The sequence below is a fragment of the Scophthalmus maximus genome, chromosome 2 (genome assembly GCF_022379125.1).
Source record: "Scophthalmus maximus strain ysfricsl-2021 chromosome 2, ASM2237912v1, whole genome shotgun sequence".
NCBI classification, from domain to species: Eukaryota; Metazoa; Chordata; class Actinopteri; order Pleuronectiformes; family Scophthalmidae; genus Scophthalmus; species Scophthalmus maximus.
This window is the reverse complement of record NC_061516.1, coordinates 25,903,876-25,931,316: the sequence shown is the minus strand read 5'-3', so window position 1 is coordinate 25,931,316 and position 27,441 is coordinate 25,903,876. Positions and strand designations below refer to the sequence as shown.

Here is a 27,441-nt window from a genome sequence, read left to right as displayed (position 1 = left end):
TGTTTGTATTATAGTATTTCATTCTGTGTTGTTATACTGTCTCTATGAGACAATAGAACAATCAAGGCGATGTAATTCATCTATCTATTTAAATATTCAAGGCACAATGAGAGTATAATATTCAGTCTTTACTGTTAGAATGTATTTGTTCTTATGTATTTGTACGTATTATTGAGTATTATTATTACTTAATTATATACAAGTTTTTTGTCTAAGTTGCTCCAACCAAAAAGAGAAATATATGCAAACCTAAAATTATAGTACATAGAAATGTTATATTTACTTTATATTATTTATATATCTATATATATTCATTTATTTATAAATATTAGTATATTTACATGCACACATAAACATAAACGCATACATAAATACACACAATTACACATACACATTTATATAATAGTCAAATTATTATATAAATATTATCATTATTGCTGTTCTGTCTTTTATTACTTATTTTTCCTGAAACCAACTCTCTCACTCGATTATACTTTTATAAAAAATAAACATCTTGAATCTTGACATATCATCCTCTCACGTCGAATTTAGAAAAATGTATTTCAACTGCTGAGAAAAAAGAACAGTTCATCAAAAAGCAAAGACAACAGAGTCTTGCTTGTTTCAGGTAAGCTATCTTTATTTCACATTTATTTGTACACAATAAATACAGTTAAACATCCACCGGTGTGTAAATGACACTCGACAAGGCAGTTCGTCACTGACAGTTCAGCGTCACTGACAGTTCAGCGTCAGACTTAGCGTGGAACCAGGACCAGTAGCAAGTTAAACAAAAAACAACTTCTCTTGTTGTGAAAAGATCTCCTTTTTTTAAAAATGTATTTTTAATTTTAATTTTTTTGTTAATACAACAGGGTAAATGCAAACTTCAAAAATAAGTTTGATGTCATTCAGATCTCAAGGAGATCAACGGGAACACAGCGACGCGGCTGACGGATATCTCTCTCTCTTCCTCTGATCCAGCCCCACTACGCTCTTATAGGTTTTTATCCTAATTCTATAAGAAACAACAAAAAAACACAAACAAAAACAAAAGCTGTGCTATTGTTTGTACAGATATCCATCTCCAAGCTCTCTGTAAACTATTAATATTTCAAAAACAATACGATCAGAGGGTCACGTCTCAACCGAAGACACTACGAGGGCTATTAAAGGCTAAATAACGCGAGAGCCGATAAACGTATTCATACCAATATATCAGGTAAACAAAAAACGGCACACGAGAAATATTGAACAAAACAACGAAGCATCCACAAATACTGAAGAGGAATAAGAAGACGGCAAAAAGTGCTTCACTATGACAGTATAGATTTTTTACATTTTTTCTTTTCTTATTCTTTTTATCGGACTAGCTAGCAGCTCGGGATGGTTTCCTCCTTAAGAAATAAAGGCGTGTTTGTTAGACTGCACAGTGTTCAACCGTCACCGACTGCGACCTGCTCCTCGACGGACCAGTCAAACTTCACTGAGTCATAATAACACTTTCTAGGTCTTTATTTATTACAGCACAAGAGGGGAAAAAAAGAAGAGTCAGACTAGGTATTTACTGTCGAACTACGTCGCTCCCTTAAAGGGGCGGCGAGCGATTCTGAAGCAAAACACGTTTCCTGCTAATAGTCGCCTGGACAGAGCAGCAACATCACAACAACAACAAAGAGAGAAACAAGCTCTCTCCAAAACCGCTTCCTGCCCCTCACCACGGGGCCAAAACCCCTGAGCGCAGTCGTAGCGCCCGTGGCTAGCACGTCTCTTAAGGTGTCAACGCGTGATGTTTACAGACTGAACACACAGTGTTGTGTGGTGCGGTCTGCACCATTTTTTTTTTTGTTTTGAATCAGCGGACCGCGATGAGATATTCGCTGAACTTGATCAACAAAGTGTATTGGATTGAAATCGCTTACCGCCCCTTTTGAACGCTCAGGCGCTTCCTCGCGCTCGGTGCAAAGAACAGACAAGGAGCAGGGGGTTCGAAGCACGAACTGTCAAAATGCTTATTACTCCTTTTTGATCAAACGTTTCCTAGGAGATTCTCCTCTACTGACGACGACGACGGTCGCTCGACTAAAATTGCCACTTTTCCCTTGTTTGCGTAGCCGCTTGTTGCCGTCCGTGTGTCGGCGGCGAGGACCAGCCTCGCCTGCCGCTGGCGCTTCCATCGAGCGCGGAGACGGCCGCACTTTTGGTTTGCGTATGAACGGCGACGTGTTCACAACACGAGGCCGAACATTAACACCTGTTGCATAGAAACAGCTTCATGGGAATAAAGAGGGAAAGACCTGTGAGATCGTGGGTGACGTGTGACATCGTTCCTACAACATCGATAAGAATTCGCGTTCACGCGCGTTAATCTTTGTGTTCTCGCGCAAGTAACTCGACAGGAAGAATTTCGCTCAACGCAACGTTGACAAAACCCTGGGAGAAACGGGGAAAACTGAACAAGGAGAAGAAGCGAAACACGAAAGGCACAGTGTTCCTCCGCAGCCTGTGAGGGCGGAGGGGAAGGGCGTCTCCCGGCCGACGGGCGTCTTCAGGGGGGCGGGGTCTAAGTTTCCTGTCTATGTACGTTACCGTCCACAATGTGTTGCACCTTGTGTTGCGGCAGCAACAAAGTCACTGTTGATCTGGTGGCAGGTGAAACAAAAGAGCAACATGATCTAATGTCAGAGCAGGAACAGTTTCCTGTGGGAGTGCGCTCGGATCCCGGCTGGTTGTTGAACGGAGCCGTCGCCGTCACCACCCGGGCGCCGACCTCACACCAGCGTGATCTCCACCTCCTCCCGCCGCTTCACCTGCCCACGAGGATGCTGCTTCGGGGGCGGAGGAGCAGCGCGGACCTGGACACATCACATTTCAGAAAACAACGGCCTCTTTTACAGCCTGAAGAAGAGCGCGCGACTGTCGAGGCTCCAGGGACGGAAAACAAATAACGCGACAAATGTTTGATACATTTGCATGAAATTCTGTACCGATGTTCATCGTCCCCAGAGGATGATTCCCTCGGAAAACTATAATCTCAGGCTCGTATTGTAAAAGTTAAATTGCTCCGGATTCTCCAAATGTTGTTCCATTTTTTCCAGACTTCACTATACGTTTGTGTTTCACATCCGGATGTTTTGCTGAAATCATCGACGTCAGGCCAGAAACAATCTCTGCAAAGCCACATTCTCCAGAACACCAGGCATTTTGAGGCTTATTGACATTTTATTTTCTCCTATAATCAGTTGGGTGAAATCTCATTTGAAAGCCGCTTGTTTGATGTTTGACTTCTTGGCTTCTCGTTTGAAACAAGAATAATGTCTCCATGACTTTATCAACTGAAAGAAGACTGAATCATTCATGTTTTTTTCTTTGACTAAAATAAGAGAATGAGACTAAAACGTCCCCGAGTTTTAATCGACTAAACAATGGACTCAAAATAAAAGAGTTTGACTGAACCTGGAGGTTGACTCGTCGACCTGAAGCGGACTAAGTGAACCCTGGTTTACTCACGGGTCGGATGGTTCCTGATCCGCTCTCTGGGTATTTGGGCGGTTGTGTGGAACCTTGTACTGGACCTGAAGAGGACACAAATGACCGTCACCGACAGTTGGGACGACACGCTCCGACTACTTCACTGAAGACCGACCGGCGGATTCTTACTCTGAAAGGGGCTCTTGTTGTGCGGCGCTGGCGGCGGCCTGTGGTGTCCGTTGTGATAGGCGGGCGGTCGGCCAATGGGAGAGGCGGTGGCGCTGCAGGGGCTCGCCAGAGGGGAGGACACGGTGGGCGTCTGCAGGGGGCTGCTGTGGAGGGGCCCCGGCTGGAAGGGACTGCGAGGGGAGCGGTCGCACTGCGCCAAGGGGGACGGGGAGGCCTTGAACGCAACACACACAAGACGGCATGAATGTATAGTTAGAATACCAAACGGACAGGAGGATATTTCATTTAACAAAGTTTCTAACTGTCTGCACATGTTCTGTTTCACTTCCCAGTGTTTTGTCACAGTCTGTAAAAGACTTCTGGTAAACGTCAATATGACGTTTAAAGCTACAGTGTGTAATATGTAGAAGAACTTATTCACAGAAATTGAATATATTGTCCATAACTATGTGTTCACATATGTGTAATCAACTCTGAATGAGTTAAATATAGTCACATGAGGTGGACCCGACCTCCGTGTGAGTCTCCATGTTTCTACGTCGTGTTGGTGTAAAGATGGCGGCATCTTTGCCACCAGAAGATTACAAAAATTACACACTGCGGCAATTTTTTTTGTTACATTGTTTACATTGGATCTGGTTAGTTCTGGTTTCACATTGCATTTTTGCGAGAGCAAAAAACCTCAGATGACAAACCTACGTCCTGTCGTCATCACCTACGTGGGCTGCGTTTCCCTGAGACTCGACTGATTGGTTTCTAGACGGACGTGTGTTGTCAATTTGACGGTTCTTTTTCGTTCTTCGTTTTTACATTTCGTTCCATTGGATCGGACCGTGGTCTGAGGAAACTTTCACACTGTTTAATTCTGATTGGGACCAAGCTGATGGAATAGAACCAGTTCATTCATACGCAGGTGATGACATCAGGACGTAGGTATGTCATACAAACTTCAACATCAATTTCTCACAGATATGTTTATTAGTTCTTCAGATAAATATTCAGAAATTGTGTATAAAACCCAATACTCATGTTTAAATTTACAGCGATGGCAAGATATTCGTCGAGCATCAACGTACCTGGGCGTCTCTCTGTCCGTCTCCGTTCTCGCTGCCGCCGCCCCCGCCACCGCCCGTGAGGTCCTCCACCAGAACCGCGGGGAAGACGCCCACGACGCCGTTGAACTCTCCCTCCCAGAAGCCGTCGTCCTCGTGCGTCTCTCTGCTCAGGATGCGGATGATGGCGCCTTCGGGGAACGACAGCTCGTCCCCTGTCTGTCCCGCGTAGTCGTACAGCGCCTTCGCGAACGACACTGCAACAAAGACGGGGGACGGGGGGGGGGGGGGGGAATGTTCCACGTTGAAGATGCGACAAAACGTTTCCTATACGGCCGCACGAGCGTTCGCTTAGCGGAAGCTTCGCTCACCGCTGGAGTCTCCGTTGACGGAGGCGGTCGGCAGCTCGGTCTCGGGTTCGGTGGAGTTGCTGGAGGAGTGCGAGCGGGCGTCCAGCGCGGCCAGAGACTGCAGCATGCTCAGCAGGCTGTTGGACGACGGCAGCTGCAGGTATTTCTCCGGGACGTAGCCGATCTGTCCGCTGCGGTTTCTGGCCTGGAGACGAAGGCGGAAAAACACTGATGATGATGATGATGATGATGATGATGATGATGATGGTGGTGGTGGGAAGAGCACAACAAGCTCAAGCGGTGAGATAAGGAGAGATGTGGTTCGACCTTGAGCCAGTCCTCCATGTCTCCGTCATCGATGACCTCCAGGATTTCCTGCTCCTCGATGGTCAGTTCATCAGGCTGAGACGCCTGAAAACACACGAACAAGTCGAGTCAGTTCGTTTGTTAGAAATAAAATAACGTGAAAAAGAAGTAACTGATTTTACCACTTGGGGGCAACGGAAAAACACAATCGGCCAAACATGACGTCATCTTTAAGTGGAAATGGTGAACTCGTTGGTGAACAGTTATGGAGCAGGTTAGAGCCCCGACCAGGGAAGTCAAATAATCAACCACAAACACTCCTTCTCCAAATTCGCTCACTGCCTCTTTGACGATCCAGACGCCAGGAATATCTGCTTTGAACTCAATGTTTTCTCTCTACTGGCTTCTGAGGGAAACATGTCTCTTCAGTGAGCGTGAACCAAAACAACACATCAACTGTCAACTCACTATGACTCATTACAAAAGTCTGTTAAGTTGCTTTTGAAACATTATCAGGGACAATTTGACAACCTTGTTCTATTATTGATTCATTTGCTGACGGTTTTCTCGATTGATCAATCATTTGTTCTACTAAACATCAGGAAACAATGCAAAATGCAGATCGCAATAATTTAGATTGCAACAAGGTGTCGTTAAATATTCTGTTTTGTCAAACCAGCAAGCAAATTTTAAAAAATGTCAAGTTTATTATAATCTAAGACTAAGAAAAGCAGAAGATTGTTTCAAATGTGTCGTATTTTCACTTTAAAATGACTCAAACAACCGATACTGAAAACAGTTTTCAGATTCAGTTTGTTCTGATTGACGTATTGTTGCAGCTCGACAGTTTCTACGCAGACGACGTGCGGCAGGTGAACAGATGGTCTCGGCCGGCACCTTGTAGGAGTAGAGCACTTTGCAGGTGAGGGGATAGTTCTTCAAGGTGCTGGACGGACTGGAGCTGCTGTCGTCCAACACTTCACCGCTGTCCTCCATCTCCTCCTCGTCCTCCCGCTCCAGATCTGCCGTCCCCTGCAGGAACACAACACGCGTCACAAAACACCCGACCCCAACAGACCTGTGGATTAACTCTCTGCTGGATTGCTACTTCCTGACATGTAGACAATTAAGACTGTGAATACTAATTACTCATTTTAGCACATATGCACGAGTGGCGTGTGGGTCTTACAGAGAGCGAAGGATCGTGGGTGCTGAGGTTGTTCCAGCGGTCGTTCTCCAGCTCCTCCATCACCTGGTTCATGGCGCTCTTCAGCCACGTCTCCACGGCGACCCCCGCCTGCCGCAGCAGGTCCAGACGAGCCTCTGCCTTCACCTTCACCGTCTGCACACGCAGAAGAAAAGAATGAGCAAACCGAGGGAAACCGAGGGGATGTGAAGGGGCACTGACAAAGACTTCTACTCGGGGGCCTGTCAGGAGAAACCCTGGAGAATGTCCGGAGCAACATTTGTGGACGTCCTCTGGAGAAGTTCAGCACGAAAAGCAGCTTAAAAGTCCTTCACCCCCAAGTCAGTTAGTTTTGATTGAGTCAAACTTTTCGGGACTAAACTATTTGGCCGATTTTCGAAGTTTATTGTTCCGCCTCCGATTGGAAGCTTTTGGGAGAGGCTTGTTCATGAAGAAATAACTGATGATGAGCTTTATTAGTCGAGACTGAAACCTTAAGATGATGATTTTGTTTTGGTTTTTAAAGACAACCTGGAGGAAACAGTTCATCACTTCACATCATCACGACGGACCATTTGGACCGACAGCTGTGACAGATTTCCTCCTGAGCAGTCGACAGATGGATTTATTAGTAGTTCAGGTTTTGAATTCAAACTAAAAACACTTGTGATTGGTCCGTTCAGCTTTCACACTGCAAACGAACGTCACCAGAGTCGATCTGAGCTGAAACTCCTCAGACAGTTTCAATTGTTTGGTCGAAGTTCGTCAGAGTCAAATGATTAAATATCTGCAGATTAATCTTCCCATCAGTTAATCAGCTGGTTCTTGCAGCAGCTCTCCACTGGGATTTTTAGACCCTGAGGTGTCATTTCAGCTTTTTAACCAGTAGGTGGAGCACTGGGGCCACTTTGACTAATCAATCACGCACGCGCGTTACCTCTGCCCTCCGAAGACTCTGCCTGGCGACCTCCATCTTCGTCTCCAGCTCACTGTTGTTTTGCTCCGACGACTCCTGCGTCCCATAATCCTCCAGCGCCTGACGAGCCAATCACGGGGTGAGGAAAACACTCAGTTACTTACAACAACAATTCATCCACAGTTTTCTTTAGTTTTTTTTTTTAAAGAGCATCGGATGGAAACTGTCCAACAAACAGCTGTTGACTGAAGATGTCTGATCGAGACGCGACTCATTTCCTGGTTTCTTTTAACAGACCGGTTTGATGCTGGTGTGTGTGTGTGTGACGTTGCTTCATCTTCTCCTTCACACACACGCACGCACGCACTCACACACTCACACACGCACACGCACACGCTGGAGGATTTGATGTGATGTGGTGGTGATGAACTCTTCAGCCATGTTTTATTGCTTCATCGTCTTCTTCACACGCGCTGGTTGAAGTTTATGATCTGCAGGTTTTTTATTGTGATTATCATTAAACCTTGGTGCTTTACAATAAAAGACCAAAATTCCGGTTCGGTGACAAACAGACACGTGTTAGTTGTTAACATGTAGCTCAACTCTGCAACCTTACAGTAATACTACAGCAACTCTCATTAACATGAACACATCAATGTATTCTGAGGCATCTCAGGGTTAAATAATTGGCCAAAAGTTTTCGATACACACACACACCAATTGATTTAACACAGTTCAATAAAATAATAATAAACTGATTCATGGCCCGACAGGTTTGTACTGATTGTTGTTTGTTCTACGGTTTGAAAATCAGAGACGGGCAAACGTTGTTTGCTGAACAAACAGCCGTCGGGTTTTGGAGACGAGCAGCTGAGAGACGCTAAGAGAAAGTTTCCTGCAGAAGATCAGATTAAAGATATTTTAAACAGTCCTGCACTCGCAACGTGTTTAAGATGTTTTACACCACAGATCCACAGCGAGGTTCTAAAACCTTCGACTTGTGTTTTCTCCAGGTAGTTTCACGGTGGATTTTGAGATCTGCTTTGAATTTGTGTCCTTTTGTAGAAACCAGCCTTTTTTTTCTTCAGTTTCACTTTCTGGACGTGCTGCAGGACGACCTGCGCAAACCACCAGCGTCTGATACTGAGTAGAACCCACTGATCCCTCGTGCGTGTCATGCTCTCACCCTCTGTGTGTGGATGATGCTCTTGTACTCTCGGGCCACGCGACTCGCCCATTTCCTCGCCTCCTTGTCCAGACTGTGCTCCTCCGACGTCCCGCTCTCCTTCTGCAGCTGCATCACCTGCACACAAGTTTTTTTTTATTCTCATTGAAAATTACACTTCTAAAAACAGATGCCTGCTGTGAGAAAAGAACCAATACTTCACAAGCAGGACAACAACAACAACTTTAGGATTAAAGCACATCTCTTACACTTGGAGTTAAGATGTTTCCACATGACTCCAGCAGAGTGTGTGTGTGTGTGTGTGTGTGTGTGTGTGTGTGTGTGTGTGTGTGTGTGTGTTTTGGGTGTGGAGGTCCGTGCACTCCGATGAGGCCCACTCACAAAGCCTCCTTTTCACAGATGGGCCGTTCACAGGGCCCGGCCCACCACCTCCTGCCCCTCCCTCCCCGTTCAGCTCGATTCCTTCACCGGATCCCTCCGTCTGGAGCGAGAGGTACGGAGGGATGGAGGGAGGGGGGAGGGAGGAGGCTCGCCTCTCCACCGCTCATGTTTTCTTTAGGAACAGGCGGCTGCTTGTTTGACTTCCAACGAAAACAACGCTGGCGTTTTTGCAGTTTGAACAAATTGTCCAGTGTTGCCCGGCGGAGAGCGGAGTGACCGCGAGTCGGTGCGCCTCGGAAAAAGACGCGTGTGTGTGACATTATGTTACATCCACGTACGGCAGCCATTAATATCATCACTGGGACTAAAAATATTTTATTATCGGCCTTTAAGACACCGAGGCTGACAATAAAATATTTTTTGACTAAAGTTTATGTTTTTTTGTGGGTGGAAAACTGTCTGAAATAGATTTGAGCCCATGAAAAAGGCAGTTATGGTTTCATGAGCAGGTGCAGAACAGATTACACTTGAATTAGCGCCCATGACTCCCCGTTGGATTATTATCTGAGGGGCGTCGGTTATTGTCACACAGAAAACTACCAATTTTAATAATCCAAAGTATTTAGTGAGGAGCAGATGGATTCGACCGCGGCAGGAGAGAGAAACATGTCGCTTCAGCTACAGGTGAAAAATGATGATTCCATTAAATAAAAAAATGTAATAAAGTGACAGATTTTCTGGAAAGTTGTTACCACGGAATTATCCTTACGTCACGTCATCCATGTTCATGTTCTCGTACATGGCCGGAGGACGTCAGTGCCAGTGTCATGGGAACGAAGGGAGGCTGCACGACGTCAGTGTGAAATATGATTTGACTATTTTATTATGACTGTAAACGGAAAACCCTCCAGATAAGAGCAAATACTGTTTGTGTGCAAACTGGTCAAAGTTCACGTCCTGTTGTTGAGTATGAGCTCATTTCCTGATATTACTCTGATGCTGCTTGGTCAAGGGTCTCTGGGATTTTTAATAATATATACAGTAAATATATATCTACCCTCAAAAACCAAAACTACGTGAGTAGTAAACAACAAGTACAAATTAAGAGCTGGGCTTCGGGGGAAGGTTCATCTAATTTCCCCGACATTTTCCAAAATAATCATCATGAAAATGTTTGTAAAACAGTGTCTGCTGCATTATTAAATCTGATATGTATCACCAAAGATATGGACGTCCCTGTTGAAACGATGTCCGGGACGAGACGACAGACCGAGCTGGTATCGTCAACATTTCATATTTTATGCATTCAGAAATAAATAAATGGAAACATGAAAGATTAGGATTTATTTACCGTATCCGAGTCGATGGGCTGGTACAGGAAGTCGGGGGCTTGTTGGAACACGGCGTTCTTCTGAGCAAACAGCTGCTGGTGAAACTCCTGCAGCACCTACAGGATGATGAAGAACATATTTAAGTTTTAGGGTCAAGAAGGAAAAATTACACTAGCAAAACATAATCTGAGAAGATCTGTCACATCAGACCATCGGTGGTTTCGTGCGAAGCCGACTAGATGATGGAGTTGATTAAAAATAAAGATCTGAGTGGGACGTCCCACAGTCGGCACACTGACACGTAAGTTCTGTTTCAGGGGATTTGAACTGACAGGAAGAACATGGGCTGAAATATGAGCTCTGCTGAAAGTCACTGCTTCTCCTTCCCTCTCTCCACTGCAGCTCCACAAAGCGACAGGACGACCACAAACGCGTCAGAGCGACAGGACGACCCCGAACGCAACAGGACGACCCTGAACGCAACAGGACTACCCCGAACGCAACAGGACGACCCCGAACGCGCCAGAGCGACAGGACGACCCCGACGGCGACAGGGCGACCCCGAACGCGACAGAGCGACAGGATGACCCGAACGCGTCAGAGCGACAGGACGACCCAGAGCGCGTCAGAGCGACAGGACGACCCTGAACGCGACAGAGCGACTTGATGACCCTGAACACAACACAGCGAAAGAGGCCGGCGGCTCAGGAGCATGTAACCGAGGAGCGTAACTCAAACCATTTCAATTAATTATTAGTCGGTGAGGCAGAGGAGATCCTCTCCTCTGACATTTACAAAGACACCGAGTGATACCACTGAACCCATTAATAGGAATCAGGGATATAATTATTGATTAGTATCATCTTAAACAAACCCAATCAAATACTTTGGGCTTTTTAACTTTGCAGAACTTTTACATCCACAAAAAAACCTACAACACACACGAGCGGGGAACAAAAGTCTCCTTTAAAGACATTTGTAAAAATCCAGAAAAAAAAAGAGATCCTCTCCAAAATCTTATGAATTCTTCCGTGGGTCCTTCTCCCAACCCTCTACAAAATTTCATGGAAATTAAGTTGAGTAGTTTTTTGCGTAATCCTGCAGATGAAAACATAACCTCCTTGGACGAGGTGACAAACAGATTTCTAGCACAGATGTACGCGTCTACTGATAAAAGGACATTAGTGCGTGAGGTAGTTACGGTCCAGTCGGTTTGACACTCACCCCATTGGAGCTGCTCAGGAGCTGGCTGAAGGTGTCGTGCACGGCCTGGTACGTCTCCAGCTCCGTCTCACACAGAGACGCCAGGTAATCTTTCACCTGCTCGTAGATCCTGCCGTCCAACACCTGCACACAACGACAGAAACGTTGACTTTGGGGTTTTCCAGCCGGCGAACGTCTTTGTCCCGCGTGGTGAGAGACGCGGCGGCGTCCTCACCTTGATGCAGTCCACAAGGTCCGTGTCGTAGAAGCGCTGCTGGTGAGCGTTAGCGGCCGCTAACGTGAGAAGGTAGTCGTTTCTGGCGTGAGTGGCTTTGGAGTTACACTCGCTCCGCTTGGCTTTGAGCTGGAAAAAACACAAATAGGTCACGTTGCTGCTGACGACTGACGACGGCTCCAGGATGATTTTGGGATGTGAAGATCTCGTACCTTCACACTTGCCCTCTGCAGACTGGACCTGGACTGGAAGAGACTTAACTTGGACCTGAACAGGAGAAGAGACAAAAGGACATTTGTCTGACATTCTTCGACCTGATAACAACCAGATTAAAAACATATGAGAAGTGTGATATTTCTTCCAGTTGTCGTTTTGCATGTGGGCAGCAGATGCCAACAAACAAACCCACTAATAACTGTCCATTTCTATTGTTTAATCCCCATGAATCAAACTTAATAACAAACAGGTTTAACATGGAAAAGTAAAAATCACAATTGCTGAGTAAAAGCTTTTTGCATATAATGAAGAATATACCATCTCGATTTAGAGGAAATGTTTGTCTCCGACCAGAAGTCGACAAACAGTTTGTCTGTTTTCACTGCTGAACGTTTGACTAGTTGTTAAACTTTTGCTCAGTGAGGTTAAAAAGAACAGCTTCTCTATCCGTCTTCATCTCAGACACACAAACAAAAAGAGAAAACTAAAGTCAAGAAGTCTGATCTACAGCCACCAGGTAAAAACATTCTGATTCAGCCCCGGTGACCTGGTTTCCCTGAGTATCCCGGTCGCTTACTGTACGCACACGTAAACGCCCTTATGGACATGGGGACACGTACAGCTGCGACACACGTGCAGGAAGTGTGCCAACAGGAGATGTGTACAACTATAAAAACAACTCTGTGCAGGTACAACAAGAGAGATTAAATGATCCAGGGCTGCAACTAACCATTATTTTCATCATCGAATAAGCTGTCCATTATTTTCTCTATTAATCGGTCAGTGTCAACTGAGTGTCGATCGATAGATATTCCGTTCACTGTCACAGAGGAGCAAAGAAACCAGAACATATTCACATTTAAGAAGCTGAAATCAGAGAATTTTGACGTTTTCCTCAATTAGTATCAATTCACTTTTGCAGCTCTAAGTTTATGTATTTACCCGTGTGTGTGTGTGTGTGTGTGTGTGTGTGTGTGTGTGTGTGTGTGTGTGTGTGTGTGCCAGTCACTAGTATTTGCAGTATTAGAATCGCTGTGCCGATCCAGCTGCTCAAAGAGAAAACATCACAGAGCTGCGTCTGGCCTCTGTAATAAAACTTTCCTGACGATCAGAAAAATGTCTGCAATGCGGTGAGTCAACGTGCTGCTCGCGTGGAGCCAGGAGGACAGGGTCGAGGTCGACAGGGAGAAAAGAACTATCTCCCTCAAAACCAGCAACAACAGAATCTGAACGGTATCCGTTTTGTTTTTTACGATCAGTTAATCTGCATGAGCTCAAACGTCTGTTTTCTTCACGCCACGGTCTGTTTTCACATCCGTCTGCAACAAAGTGGGAAAGTTTCTCTTTGCTCAACTCAAACCTAAGATGAAAGTAGAAACAACGCAACTCGTTGGGAAACGAGTCCTGTTGCAACAAGTGCGACGTGAGAACACGAAGCCGCGAACACACAAACATTGAGAATGGACTTTTTTCGTCCTGTTCGTCTTTTGAGGTGAAACACATTTGCATATTTATATAATCCGGATGCTCCAACGAGGGAGAAGGAACCTTTTTTTGAGAGTCTGACGCCAAACGGGATCGCTGGCTTGAATTTGGACGAAGGACAATGAAGAGGAGGAAAAGTGGGAAAAGGGAAGTTAATGTGAAATCACCAGAAGGATCGAGGAAAAACGTTGAATATTTCGGAAAGTATGGAAGTTATGAAATAGTTGAGCACAAGCCGCGATTGGTCTAATTGAGCGGAATGTTTTGATGTTGGAACGAAAGTTTCTAGTATGAAAAATGTGGAAGGAGAAGAGGGACTGGGTGCTTCCAGCATTCACAAAAATAATGTGTGGAACCAGAACAGCCAGGAAATATGACAATGCTTCCACCACAAAATCTCAAGACGATGCTTGTTTTGTTTGACCCTAAAAGTCCAAAGCACATAAATATTCAGTTCAGTATTAATTTCCGACAAGGAAAAGCAACAGATCCTCGCATACGATTCGCTAGAAACATTAAAAGTTTGAAACTTTGCCTTTAAATAAACGAGATGCTGGTTAATTTTCTGTCAGACGAATAATGACTTATCAAATATTTTCACCCGTAGTTGTTTGTTTACAGATCAGTAGTAGGCAGCAAGAAATCAACTGATCAGTATTCAAGCTGCTTTATTAACTGATTTGACAAAATAATAATCAGTAACTCCTCTGATGCGGAGTTACTTTTTATGTCCACGGCTTCGCTGAAGTTCAAATTTGCAGAAAAATCTCTGTGTTTTGGAACAACGGTTCAAACAAACAGCAAATTTACTTTTCCTTTTTGCATTTCTTGTTCACGTTTCACTCATTTCTGATGTTTCCACACACAAAAATAAAACACATGATAACATCCCCCACAATGCAACACGGGACAAGAGGAGTGACTGGGGATCGTACTTGGCGTCCAGCTCGGCCTTCTCTCTCACTGCCTGCGCCATCGTCTCGGCCTCCTGGTATTTCTTCCTGCTCTTCGTCAGCTCCTTCACCGACTCCTGCAGCTCGGCCTGCGCCGCCGTCAGCTGCTCAACGCACTGGGGACGGAAAAACACGGGAAGACATTTACATGTAGGCAAATTAGGAATACTGCGCTGAAACCACTCGATCATATCTGCAGCACACGAGTGATGTCATAACTGTGTGTGTGTGTGTGTGTTACACAGGAGCTACTGTACAATGAGCATCTTCTAAAGTGTGACGGTGAACAAGAGCGGCACTGTGGGCCGATGGCGGTGGAAACCAGAGGTGGAGTCAGGGCTCAGACGTACCGTGATACTGAGCTGATGGTAAATGATAAGTCAACAGTTGCTGTGACTTTTGATCTCAAATGTAATATTGTTTATCACAACATTTTTATCAGTAATAAATCCCGTTGGAAGTGACACTGAACAGAGGACAAAGAACATGTCGGATATTAGTATTACTACAGATAATAATAATCTTAATTGCACATTGGAAAGTGAACGTCAACGTTTCCTTAACTTCTATTCATGATGATTTTGAATAGAATAGAATAAAATAGAATAGAAAGTATTTATTGTCAGTGTATTGTACAGTATGATAATAAAAGTGCTGCTCCTGGTTGGTGCACAACGAGTTTTTAATTAATTAGTACATCACACAGTTAAAAACAACGCTAAAAATCTAAACAAATATATATGTCACGATCATAAAATAAGGATTCTACATGAAGACAAATTCTTGTTATGTACCTTATTGCTTTTTTTATTGTATTTTTGCTTTGCTGATGTAAACACCTGAATGTCCCCGTTGTGGGACAAATAGAGGAAACTCTTATCTTATCTCATCAGTGCTTGTGATTGGCTGCTGATTAACAGAAAGTAAATGACCTGAAATCATATCTAGTGCAGTTAAGAGACTGACTGATAATTCGTCCAAGTCCATATATCGGCTGATGTTGCAGATATATTGGTATTAAGAAACATGTCTGCACATTAATGTCAACTTAAGATGTGTAGAGAGAACTAAGATGATTCTTCCTCGACTGTGAAATTCCTCACAGTGGAAACATCATGTTTCATAATCAATTGCCCCCGACTGGAACAACGAGGCCACACACACACACACACACACACACACACACACACACACACACACACACACACACACACACACACACACACACACACACACACACACACACACACACACACACACACACACACACACACACACACACACACACACACACACACACACACACACACACACACACACACACACACACACACACACACACACACACTCTCTGAGTTACGTCTCAGTGAGTGAAACCCGAGCGGAGCGGTGAGATCCAGACGCGTTACCTTCCTCAGCTGCTGCTCCTTCTGCAGCCGGGCCGTCTTGGTCGGCTCAGCAACCTGGACCTTGTAGTTCTCACAGGTGGCGATTCTTGAGTGGGTCACCTGGACTGTGCCCTCCAGGTAGGCCCTCCACACACAGAACATGTTCCTAAAACAAACACACACAAATATATATATATAAATATATATATATATATATAAAGTCTGGGAAAAAATACTTTTTTTTTTTTTGCGAAAGTTCTATTTCTTGAGATTTCAACACTGAGACATTGTATTTCCTCTTTTTGTCTCAAATTGACCAACGGCCTTTTTCTTATGTTTGCTTACAAATGACAATAATGATCATGCAATCAGGAAATGGTTGAAAATGATCTTTCTGCCCGTAAACTAATCGTTCGACAGAGAGACAAAGGTATATATATATACATATATATATATACATATATATATATATATAGAGAGAGAGATAGAGAGAGAGAGAGAGAGAGAGAGATAGATAAATGTAGAGATAGATAGATAGATCGATCTGTAAGAATAAAATAAATCTAGACTGTCGTGGACGTCACCTGTGGTCTTCCTGCTCCTCTGTGGGACTGTCGGGCCACTCCCTCTTCAGATACTGATTGGCCAGTTTCTGCAGCGCCTGGAAGAGAAGAGGAGACAGAGCTGAGCCCCGGTGACCTTTCACCTTTGACACCGACACACATTTCCTGTGTCTCATCTTCACAGAGGACGCGCTCAGAAGACCCGTGACCCCCCGTGACCTTGTCCTATAAACCACGAGGAGACGCTTCACCCTTCCCTTTCAAGCACAGAAAGTGAAAACAACAACTGTTCTTTTACGGCAAACTCATTTAAAATCCTATTTTCTGGCGGCAGTCAGTTATGATTTTTCTCTGCGTGGCCTCGTTCACCTGCGAGCCACAAGCTCAGTTTAGAGGTCGGCACACTCTCCAGGGTTTTATTCCAGGGAGGGTTTTATTCCAGGGAGAAAAATGTAACTCATTCATACCACATTCGCCCTCGGAGATATATTAGGTTGCTCCTCCTCGGCCAGCGGTGAGCTTCACCTTTGAAGGATCAAAATAGTTGGACCGAGTCAACAGCAGGAGAACAAAAACAGGGGGGCGACGTGTCTGGCTCGTCAAAGAAATGTACTTTTTTAGCACATGTGATCTAATTGGGGTCGACTTGCGATTTTATCTCCTGTTAATATATTGCTAGGCAGCAAGACTCACAGAGGCTTCCACTGACTGTCAGAATGTAACTGTCGTACTGGGTAGAACATGATTTTGTTTGCAACAGCGAAATCAAGACACGGAGACATATACAGCTTTTTCTGTTTTTTCTTTCCTCTAGTGTTAGATTTGTTTGTGTATGTCAAAGTTCTGCAAAGTAAAAGAAAAAAAAAAGCCAGCGGTAAAGGAAAGAAGGAGAAAATCCTCTGGTCTCCAAAGTACGTTTTGTCACGAAAAATCCGAGACGTGACGCAGAAAATGACGTGTCGCCTTGCGCCGTCATTGGCTGAGGTGCGCAGACGCCGACACACACACATATTTAGCCTGCTAGATATTTGGCAGAGGACGGCGAGTCGCTTTGATCGCGTCGCTGATAGTTCACATATCGATCTAGTGCCGATTTGCGAAACCCGACTTAGAGTCTAACCCCTTAAAATCGTCTAGCGTGAACTCGGCATAAGATGGTGATGTCACCGTATTACAGGAAGTAACCAGATAGCACTGATAGATTGCTTTTAGCAATGAAAAGTGCTCTATGAATGAAATTTATTTTTATTATTATTATTATTATTATTATTATTATAAGGAAACGCTTAGCGACTAGTCTGGGACACCCTGAGGTACAGCGAGAGCAGCGGTCGACACTTCCTACATGAGCTAGAAGCGGTTGACCAATCACAACAGAGTGGAGCCAGCTGGCCAATCAGAGCAGACTGGGCTTCATTGGGAGGGAGGGGCCTTAACGAGACAGGTGCTTCAGACGGAGGCTGTGAAAGAGGAGCTGCAGGAAACTGATGTGCTCACTGAAAATCAGAGCATGTGAACCTTTTCAAGTGATAACCCAGATTAAAATTATGAACCTGAATATGAGCAGAATGTGTCACGTTCCAAATTGATTTGGAATAAACCACAATTAAAACTCTCTGATTCTAACTTCTGATTGTGAGCAGTGATGATGCATCTGGTAGTAATCAGTTAAATATGAATGATAAAATAATCCTCTCATGCAGAAGTTATTGTGCAGGTTGATTATAAAACTATAAATTCTTATCTGGTGAGAATTATGGAACTTAAAACGACTCTTTGGATAATAAGCGTACATGACCACATGGTCAGATTGAGAAGTCCATTACAGAGGAATGAAATATGATGTTGGCTTCTCATAAAAGATGAATTTCCTCCTCATGTTCCCAATTTCAAAGCGACACTCGAGTGATTTGCTCTGTCGTCCCCCAACAAGCGGCTCCCTCTGTCCGCCGAGTAAAAGACGACCCTGTCGCGCTGAACTCGCCGGGTCGCTGGTGCCAGAGCTTCAAAGCCGCGACAAACCCGACCATTGTGGAACTCAAGAGAGAGAGAGTGTGTGTGTGTGTGTGTGTGTGTGTGTGTGTGTGTGTGTGTGTGTGTGTGTGTGTGTGTGTGTGTGTGTGTGTGTGTGTGTGTGTGTGTGTGTGTGTGTGTCGGGGGGGGGGGGGGGGGGGCTGTGCTAGCATAGCGGACGCGCCTGAATGGTGAAGACGGCGGAGGAAGGGCCGCACAGAGGAGGACGTTTTCATCGCACGGTGTGATGTGAATGGCAATCGGCTAACGGCCAAAGCAGCTTGCAGGTGTACGAGACTCAGAGAGAGAAGAGATTTTAAAAAAGAAGAAGAAGGGGAGGAAGAAGAAGAGAAGGGGCTTGTAACTGAAGGGAACGAAGTGTCCAGAGACACTCTGACCCACTTTGATTCAACCATTGGCAGCGGGTGTCTAATTGATCACGTAACGACACACACACACACACACACACACACACACACACACACACACACACACACACACACACACACACACACACACACACACACACACACACACACACACACACACACACACACACACACACACACACACACACACACACACACACACACACACACACACACACACACATACACCTCCCAATTAATACATCTCCTTCATTTTTGGGTTGCAACAATCGATTATTCTGATTATCAAGTATTTTTCACGTGATCATTTTATCCCAAAAAATGTCCCACAGCCAAGAATTACACTTGCACATTATTTTTTCTAAGATCCTTTCCATCGTTTATTCTCTTCTTCCTCCTCCTCGTCGGCCCATGAACCAGCTGATCACCACAGCGACGACGCAGCTGCCAGACACATGTTCACAATTTTTAAATGGACTTCGCAGCCAATCGGGAATTAGCCTGAGAGGGAGTGGACCACAGCTCCACTGATGGTAATAATTACAGATGCATTATTCTGCTGGATCAATGAAATAACTGCTCCTTAGAAGGGAGTCTCTCGTCTGCAGAGTTTAGAGTTTCTCTGTCGATGTAAATCTATTCCGCACGGCGACACGGACGAGCATCATCAATAATGTACAAACAGGTATCAGAGGTTTTCTTCAGCAGGAGTCAGAGACGTTGTCTACGTTAAGAAAATGAGTGCAAAGCTTCTTTATTTTTCTCCATGTGCTGTTATGAGTTTAAGATGCATGATTAAACTCCTATGTGTGTTTCATAAAGAAATATTACCAGTTACATCTTCAGTTAATCTGATCTGTCTAATCGTTGGCTAAAGGTGAAAAGTCCAGACCATAAATACTTGGATACTTAAACCTTTTTTCCCACTTTTCAGTAAATTATGAGCCTCCTACATGAGTCACCTGTCAGGACCAGGTTCTTAAACGCAGCCTCACGTTCTGTCGTCAAGCTGCAACGACCTTGTTCTCACTGAGGACGAATTCATTAGTCCTGAATGATTTGGATGAAGACAATTAGTTCTCATATGTGTGTTTGGAACCTCTCCCAGCATGCACTGGGGCAGTAGAGGCATCAAAGACTGTATTTTAAAATTGGACGCAGTGACAGGGTTGGGAAAATGAAGCAAATGCGATAGTGCCTGAAGCCTGTGTTCTCTGCACTGACCAGCAGAGGGCGAGTCCACTGGTTGTCTATGAGAAAATTACTTCTCACTTGATTTATAACGTCAGCAAACATTTTATGGTTCAATCTCTGCATTGGTGCGTGGATACAGCGGGATTGACAGCTGGTACCGTCCAATCGGTGCATGGTCGCAGGTGTAGGTGGGCTCTCAGTCGGACCACACCCCCAATTCTACGTCTGGTTACGAAAACCCAACATGGCGCTGGTCAGAATACGAAAACTCGAGGCTTCAAAACCAACGGGCGGCGATACTCAACCTTTGTTCAAAGCAGCTTCAGAGAACAAAAACAATCCAGACTCGTGTCAAATTGTCGACATCACAACCTGAATAACTCGGCCGTCCAGACCCACAACGGGCAAACAGCCGTGAGGTTTTGCCCGTTGGATCACTACAGACGTTCCCCCCTCTCCTCACACCGGTGGTGGACATTCCACACAGGGCTGCAAAAAACCTGAACAGAGCCGAGGAGGAGGATTGTCAGAGCGGCGATTGGTGTCTTCAGGAAGCTGTGGGTTAAAAAAAAAACACCAACACAGCGAGGAGGAAACAAGCCGGCGGATAACTCTCCCTCTCTGTGTTGTGGTGTTTTTCTCTGCGGCTCTGGTTCCCACTCATGAGTTTATCTCACCACATGAGAAGCAAAGAGTTTTCTTAGGGCCCACATCCTCAGCCCCCACTGTCATAATGTGTCTTTGGACAATATCGTAAAAGATTTTTGGGGGGGTATTTTTAGAAACACAAATGACAAGGCAGCGTCGTGACGATGTTAACGAGCATCATTCCCACTGTGAGAAAAGACCACAAGCAGAGTTTAGGGTCACTTACCTGGGCGTAGTCTCTCTCCACAGCTGCCCTCTTCTGGCTAAAACTCCTGAAGAGAAGGGGAAAAAAGAGTCAATGAACAATATGAAATGAAAATGACAGAGATTAATGTATCCAATATCTAAGGACAAAACTTCTTATTATTTCAGTACAGTTAATACCCGCTTTTCCCCTCAAACCGACACAACAACACTTTAATTTTCTGTTTTCTTTTCTTATCTGAACTGATTTTATCAATCCTCTTGTGAATTTAAAAAAAGGTTATATATGGGGAACGTGCAAAACATGCTGACACTTGATGAAAACTTAAGTTTCGCAACTGGTTTGTCGCTATGTTTTTTAAAAAAACCACAAGAATTCCCTAATACAAACACGCTGCTTTGGTTCCCCTTTTAAAAACGTGAAGCATGACTAGAGAACAGGTCAAACTGTTTGTTGAGATCTCTCATATTTAGAGTTATAAATGTTTTAACGAGGAGTGCTCTCATAAAGCCTTAAAGGAGATTCATAATTTTAATTTGGGTTATGGCTTGAAAAGGTTCACATGCTCTTATGTTCAGTGAACACGTGAGTTTCCTGCAGCTCCTCTTTCACAACCTCTTGGTCTTTAGCTCCTGTCTCTTTAAGGCCCCTCCCTCCCATTGAAGCCCAGACTGCTCCGATTGGTCCCGCTGGCTCCACTCCTCTGTTGTGATTGGTCAACCGCTTTCAGCTCGTGTAGAAATTTCTCTCGCTCTCGCTTTACCTGGCTTCGTCGGGGGCGTGTCAGACTAGCTGCTAGACTAATGTTTGAGACACCTCCGTAACATAGTGACATCACGATAACACGGGATCGTCAGGACGACTGACGGGGCGTTTCAGGAGTTTCGGGAGCGGAAAGAGGAAAGGGATAAACTGAAAAATCATAAAGTCAAAAGTTGCTGTGATAGCGTCACCATGTGACCAGGTACAAAAACTGTCTAATATGTTTTTTAGAATAGTTTTGCTCTGCTTCCCTTCATCGACGATGCAAAAAAAACACGAAAACAATAAGACGGTGGAATTGTTTGCTCGATGTGTCAGAACATAAGGAAACAGCAGCAGTTACGCATATTAATACAAATGTGACAGGATGACTTGGTATTAATGTGTTTTAGAGTTTCAGTTCTCGTCTCTGCATAATACCAATTCCTTCATCGAGAGTATTAGTTGTGAAGTATCTTCTTCTGTGAGTCAGAAGGGAAAGACCAGCGGTCTGTCCAAACTCATCGTTGACATTTTCCCTCCCATTTCCATCTTCCTGTGATGTCTAATGAAGATATTTTTGATGATGACGTCTGACGGAAGTCGTTGCAGAAGCTGAGGGATTTGATTTTACCGCCTCGTCGATGACGGACTTCCCTCAGAGATTAGAAAGAAGCGTCTTATTGATGCTGACAGAGCAACAGAAATGTCGCTGGTTAAGTTTTAAAATAGCTGAAAATGTTCAGCTGGTTTTGTGAATATAACGCGTTGAGAAATCAACGGCATTCCGACTCGTGCCAGGGTCGATTTATTTACGCCGACAGGGACGAGGCTGAATTTGCATCGCACGTGAAATTGCTACGCAACAAAGTCTAAGAAAAGAAAGGAGGTCAGCGCCCTGGGAAAAGACGTGACTGCAGCCAAATCATCATTAAGTCATTAAACATGTCCAGACTCGACTTCCACTCACCAGCCTGACTCCAAACAATCTGCCCAACTTCCTGGGAGCTTCCCTCTCTTCCTCCTACTCCACAGATCCAAGGATCTCTCTCTCACTAACAACCCCCCCCCCGCTGCTCTCACTTCCTGTCATTCTCCCTCGACAGGGATTTTGCTGACGACCAAGTGCAACTTCCAGTTTGCTGAATCATTTCTCAAACGGGGGGAGCGGACCCCCCGCCAAATTTTTATAGAAGCGTTACTGAGCCTCCCACGACGACAAGCGATTCCGGGCCGTCGGAACATCTGGCAGATCGCCGTGACCTTAACTTCCAGCTGTTAGGAGGCTTCAGAGCTCCGCCACCAACCACAGACAGGAAGTGGGGAGCTGTCAACTCAACTCAACACCGAGGCTGAACACACAGTTGCAACCTTTCGGCTCCTCAACCTTTAAAATGGCCGCGCGTCCGTCCGTCCGTCTCTCCGGCCAGTTTCTGCTCGGCCCCAAACCTCCGATTTAAAGACTAATAACCCGTCATTTTTTAGATTTACAGTCTCGTCAAAGTATCCTCAGATGATCACATGACACTCGGACTCCAGCAAGAAGAAGTATTTATTCGCTCTTGTAAATAATCAAAGGGGCCACAGAAAAAACAAACTTCCTCCGACGGAAGGCGGACACACACACCAACATGTCTGGCTTCTAACTGGATGTGAGCATGAACAAAGTGCAGCCCTTTATTTAACTGTTGTATAAAAACGGTTTTATCACAAAAAGCCCATATTTCATACGACAGAAACGTACAAACAATTAGTCTGAAACGTGTTAACTGATAGATTAAATTATTCCTGAGCCCGAGAGGAGAGCGTGAGTACGTGAACGATAGGAAGGATTTGTTTCTTCTTCTTTTTCCAATAAAAGGCATTAGGACAAGAAGACCGCCTGCTGTGTCTGCTCTCGTCGCATACGTCTCGCAAATAAAATGGTACCCGGAACTCCACCAAGACTAAATCAACAGCCAACTTCGACGTTCTGCGCGTGCGTGAGAGGAAATAACTCTCCACACCAGCAGGGGGCGGTAGTTTGTATACGGTGGGTGTGAACCCTCTCGATCCTCTCCGATTGCCTTCTTTTCGTACTTCCGTTTCTCTTCTCATGCTCCGACTCGCTAAATCTGAACAGCCAATCAGAGTGATCGCTTTCATCAACTGACACCGATAGAACGGCAGCATATTGACGAGTACAGACGGCCGACAATCTCGACCACACCGCCACGAGTTGGACGATGGGAGCTCACCACTGTCGGTTTGGTGTGTCTCGGCCTTTATACAACAGCCAGACTAATACTCAAGTGCGTATTAGTCTGGGACCTCTTGGTTCATTTGCGTTACCGACAGACGCAGACGAATCATGTGACGTCTGTTGAGCGACGCAAACACGTCAACAGACCAGAGCAGAGAGGAGACGTCTGTGATGTCTGTGATGATGATTCCACAATGTCTGTGAACCAGTGTTGTCGGTTTTTTGTGGGAGAAATGTGAAAATATCAGGTACTTTGAGTCAAATGCTCGTTCATCAGCGGCGGCAGCCATCTTGGTTGGTTACAAAAGTCGCTTTGTCTCCGCGTCACAGTATAAACCCCGCCCACTATCAGGTAATCGGTTGCAATTCGACCGGCAAGTTTTCTGCTGGTGGGAAAAATCCCTTCCCGATGGATTAGAGACCAAGACCGTGAGTCTGGCAGAGGAAATTTAAATGATCTCCCAGAATTCATCTGGGCACCAGGCTATGGCAAATACGCCACGTCCAGCGGACAGCTCGACCTCCGGCTGCTCACCTCAGGTCCTCCAGCAGGTCGCACTCCGCCTGGTGTTTGATGTGTAATCTGCTCGTCTGCTCCGCGTGAGTGTGTTTCAGCTCCTGGGTGACCCGGACCTGAAAGAGAGGAAAACACGGATTATTACAACCGCAGAATAAATTCCCCCGGAGGTTTTACCGGTGACTCCAGAGGCCACGTGTTGATGATGGTGCTGGTGAAAATGAGATGCGCTCGTTATCACTCGGTGGCTCTGGACCAGGTGACGATCGGCCTCTGAGGGTTTCTAATTGGCCGTTAGATTAATTATGAAGAGCGGGGAGCGGTCTTGTTACCGACAAGTGTTTTTCTCTTTTTGTCCTTACTCAGATTAAAATGAAATAATCACAGCTGAAAGTCAGAGGAAACATTGATCGCCAACTATTTCACATCATTTTCAAGCAAAATTATCTTGTTTCAACTAGAGTCCGACCGATATATAACGGTTGGCCAATGATATCGGCCGATATGAGCCTTTCACAGACATATCAGCGCTTATGTTTACTGATATGAAATCTTTAATTGTACAGAATAAACAATGAAGAAAAAAATGTGCATTAGAGCTGCAACAGTTAATCGATTAGTAATCGACTACTGAATGAATCGCCAACTATTTTGATAATCGATTAATCGGTTCAAGTAGTTTTTGTGGAAAAAAGGTACAAATTCTCTGATTTCAGCTTCTTAAATGTGAATATTTTCTGGTTTCTTTGCTCCTCTGTGACAGTGAACTGAATATCGTTGGTGTGTGGACAAAACAAAACATTGTCTTGAGGTTTTGGGGAAACACCATCGACATTTTTCACCATTTTATGAACCAAACAACTAATCGATTAATCGAGGAAATAATCGTTACTTGCCCTAATGTCCATCTATTACATTGTGTTACATTTTACTTGGAATAAGTTATGTTTTTATTTTCTTCATTCAAGTTCTATATGTTTGGTTGTATTTGTGTTTGTGATATTGTGATATTTCAAATCCATTAGAATCAGCATCATCTCTGTCAGTCGACCTCCCTGGTCTCTCATCGGCAGCTCCACAGATCATGAAGTCCAAAGTGCTTTTTTAAAATAGTCTTTTCCTTTCAATTTTTTTATTGTATATTTTGCCATATTTTGTAATATTTCCCTTGTTGCCTCAACTCTTGCTGCTGCTGCTGCAACAAGTGAATTCCCCCCGGTGTGTGGATCAATAAGGTTTATCTTATCTCACCTCATCTTAAAGACCAGGTCTAATTACTGACAACTGGAAGCAGCTGTAAACGGGAAAACTTGTTGTCGTTCCTGGTTTTCTTTTATGATCCAGATTAGCGATCAATAATCAGAGATTAGGACTGGGCCATTTCCAGCCTTTTTAAAAGTTACGAGCAAACCAAAGAGATCTGCTTGTCCATCACAACCCAGGGATACAGTCTAGATCTGATAAGATTCTGAGTCTCTGCTATAACTTCAAGATGCTTTTCTTTCTTTCTTTTTAATCTGTTTTCTCACCAATAAGAATACAAACACAGATTGTAAGAACGACTTGAGACAATCAAAATGACCCAAAACAACAAAAGTATGGACGAGCCCATGACAACATCTTTAGAAAGAAACACACAACATAACATAAAATACAGTGGCATTAATATCACACTATTTGCAAAAAAAGAAACGTACTGGGGAAGAAACAGTCCACTGTCTGTGTGGAGGAAACCATGTTATTGAAATATGATCCCACAGAAACATTTTCTTTTTTTGGAACAGGACCAGACTTCGCTGAGATTTGTTTATTTCTAAAAAAAAACAACGCTAAAACACAATTTTACTTTTTGGCTCAGTTTGTTATTTCAACCTACACATACTCTTTGAAGACGATCTTTGAAGACGATCTTTGAAGACGATCTTTGAGTCGTTTCCCTTTTGCGAGAAAAAAAAGCACACACGCACCAAACTCCATCAAGAAAAAAACAACGAGTTCACTGTTCCGCGGTGGCAAACACACTTAAACGACAGATCGTGACTCAATGTCATGCCCACGACGACAAACCAGACCCAATCTCGGAATCGGCGTGGAAAAAACACGCAAAAGTGAATTTAATTCGTGTCGGATGGCAACTTTATTCCCGCTGGTTGGCGCAGTCTCGACCCGCTCGACTCGGCGCCGCTGACGGCAGCAGGACCGGTGCTCGGAGCACACAAGTGATATTTACTGGAGCTTCAGTGGCGCCTGGCGAACGCATTTGTGCGCCGATGTGACACAACACGTCGGCGACTTCATGTCGTGAACTGCGTGAGGACTTTCGGGGACGACTCGCGCCCCGTGGAGCGCGACAACGGTTAAAACGGATAAATCGCCGGTGTAGTTTGGCAGGCACGACCGACGGGGGAACGCGGTACGTTAACGGGGCTTTTCTCCCTTAGAGAAAAAATGCGGCACTTTTCTTTTTCAACAAGTTCTTCTTCCTTTGCGGGTGTTTTAAAGGGAAATTGCATAAAGTAAGTTAAACTTGTGAGGCACATTTGACAGATTAAAACTTATAAGTGAACCGTTTCAGCTCCGGCAACAAAAGCGTCAAGCCATTAAATTATGCACCAGTTCGTCGTGAACGTTTTCCAGACAAGTAACGTTCAGTTAGCTTCGGAGGCTACAACCGAGTTATAGAGGAGGAGAAGAGAAAAGAAAACTCACCTTTCTCGGTGGAGGTTGCATCCTCGTCCCTGCACATGCAAAGACACGAGAGTTGATCTGGAGAAAAAAGTTTGTGTAAACGTCGAAGAAGAATGAAAAAACAACACACACACACACGGGGAGGAGGGGGGGAGTGTTTCAGCCCCGTATCAAGCGGCCATGGCGAGTGAGTCCGACAGAGGAGCGAGTGAGTCCCGAGTGAGTCCCGATGAAAAAGCCTGTGGCCCCGGGGCACAGAAAACACACGTCACGTCGAGCCCACCGCAGTGACACCACACGCACACTTCCTGTCAGCGTCTCCAAAATAAGAGCCTCGGTTAAAGTACTACTTCCGCAAAAATAAAAGCGCCGAAAAAGAAAAAAAAAACAGTT

At 44.8% G+C, this 27,441-nt stretch overlaps 1 protein-coding gene across 1 annotated transcript; it reads right to left on the bottom strand.

Annotated features, from left to right (window-relative positions):
• Positions 1-619: 619 nt before the first annotated feature.
• On the bottom strand, positions 620-27,438 carry LOC118300155 (F-BAR and double SH3 domains protein 2). Its single transcript, XM_035624304.2, has 20 exons — positions 27,070-27,438; positions 24,379-24,476; positions 20,882-20,927; positions 16,433-16,509; positions 15,870-16,014; positions 14,443-14,576; positions 12,019-12,073; positions 11,807-11,935; positions 11,593-11,715; positions 10,389-10,484; positions 8,657-8,773; positions 7,492-7,590; positions 6,558-6,710; positions 6,266-6,400; positions 5,390-5,473; positions 5,084-5,267; positions 4,737-4,969; positions 3,661-3,874; positions 3,511-3,575; positions 620-2,855 (listed from the first exon to the last, which is right to left on the bottom strand). Exons 1-20 carry the CDS (start codon positions 27,088-27,090, stop codon positions 2,772-2,774), a joined length of 2,292 nt encoding a protein of 763 aa, XP_035480197.1. The 5' UTR covers positions 27,091-27,438; the 3' UTR covers positions 620-2,771.
• Between the last annotated feature and the right edge of the window lie 3 nt (positions 27,439-27,441).

Bases quoted from the DNA above. Each gene is read 5' to 3' on its own strand.
- LOC118300155 (XM_035624304.2), bottom strand. From the start codon at position 27,090: ATGCAACCTCCACCGAGAAAG. The intron at 24,477-27,069 runs GTGAGTTTTCTT...CCTCTCTTTCAG, and splicing joins TGCAACCTCCACCGAGAAAG to GTCCGGGTCACCCAGGAGCT. The intron at 3,875-4,736 runs GTACGTTGATGC...GTTGCGTTCAAG, and splicing joins ACGGACAGAGAGACGCCCAG to GCCTCCCCGTCCCCCTTGGC.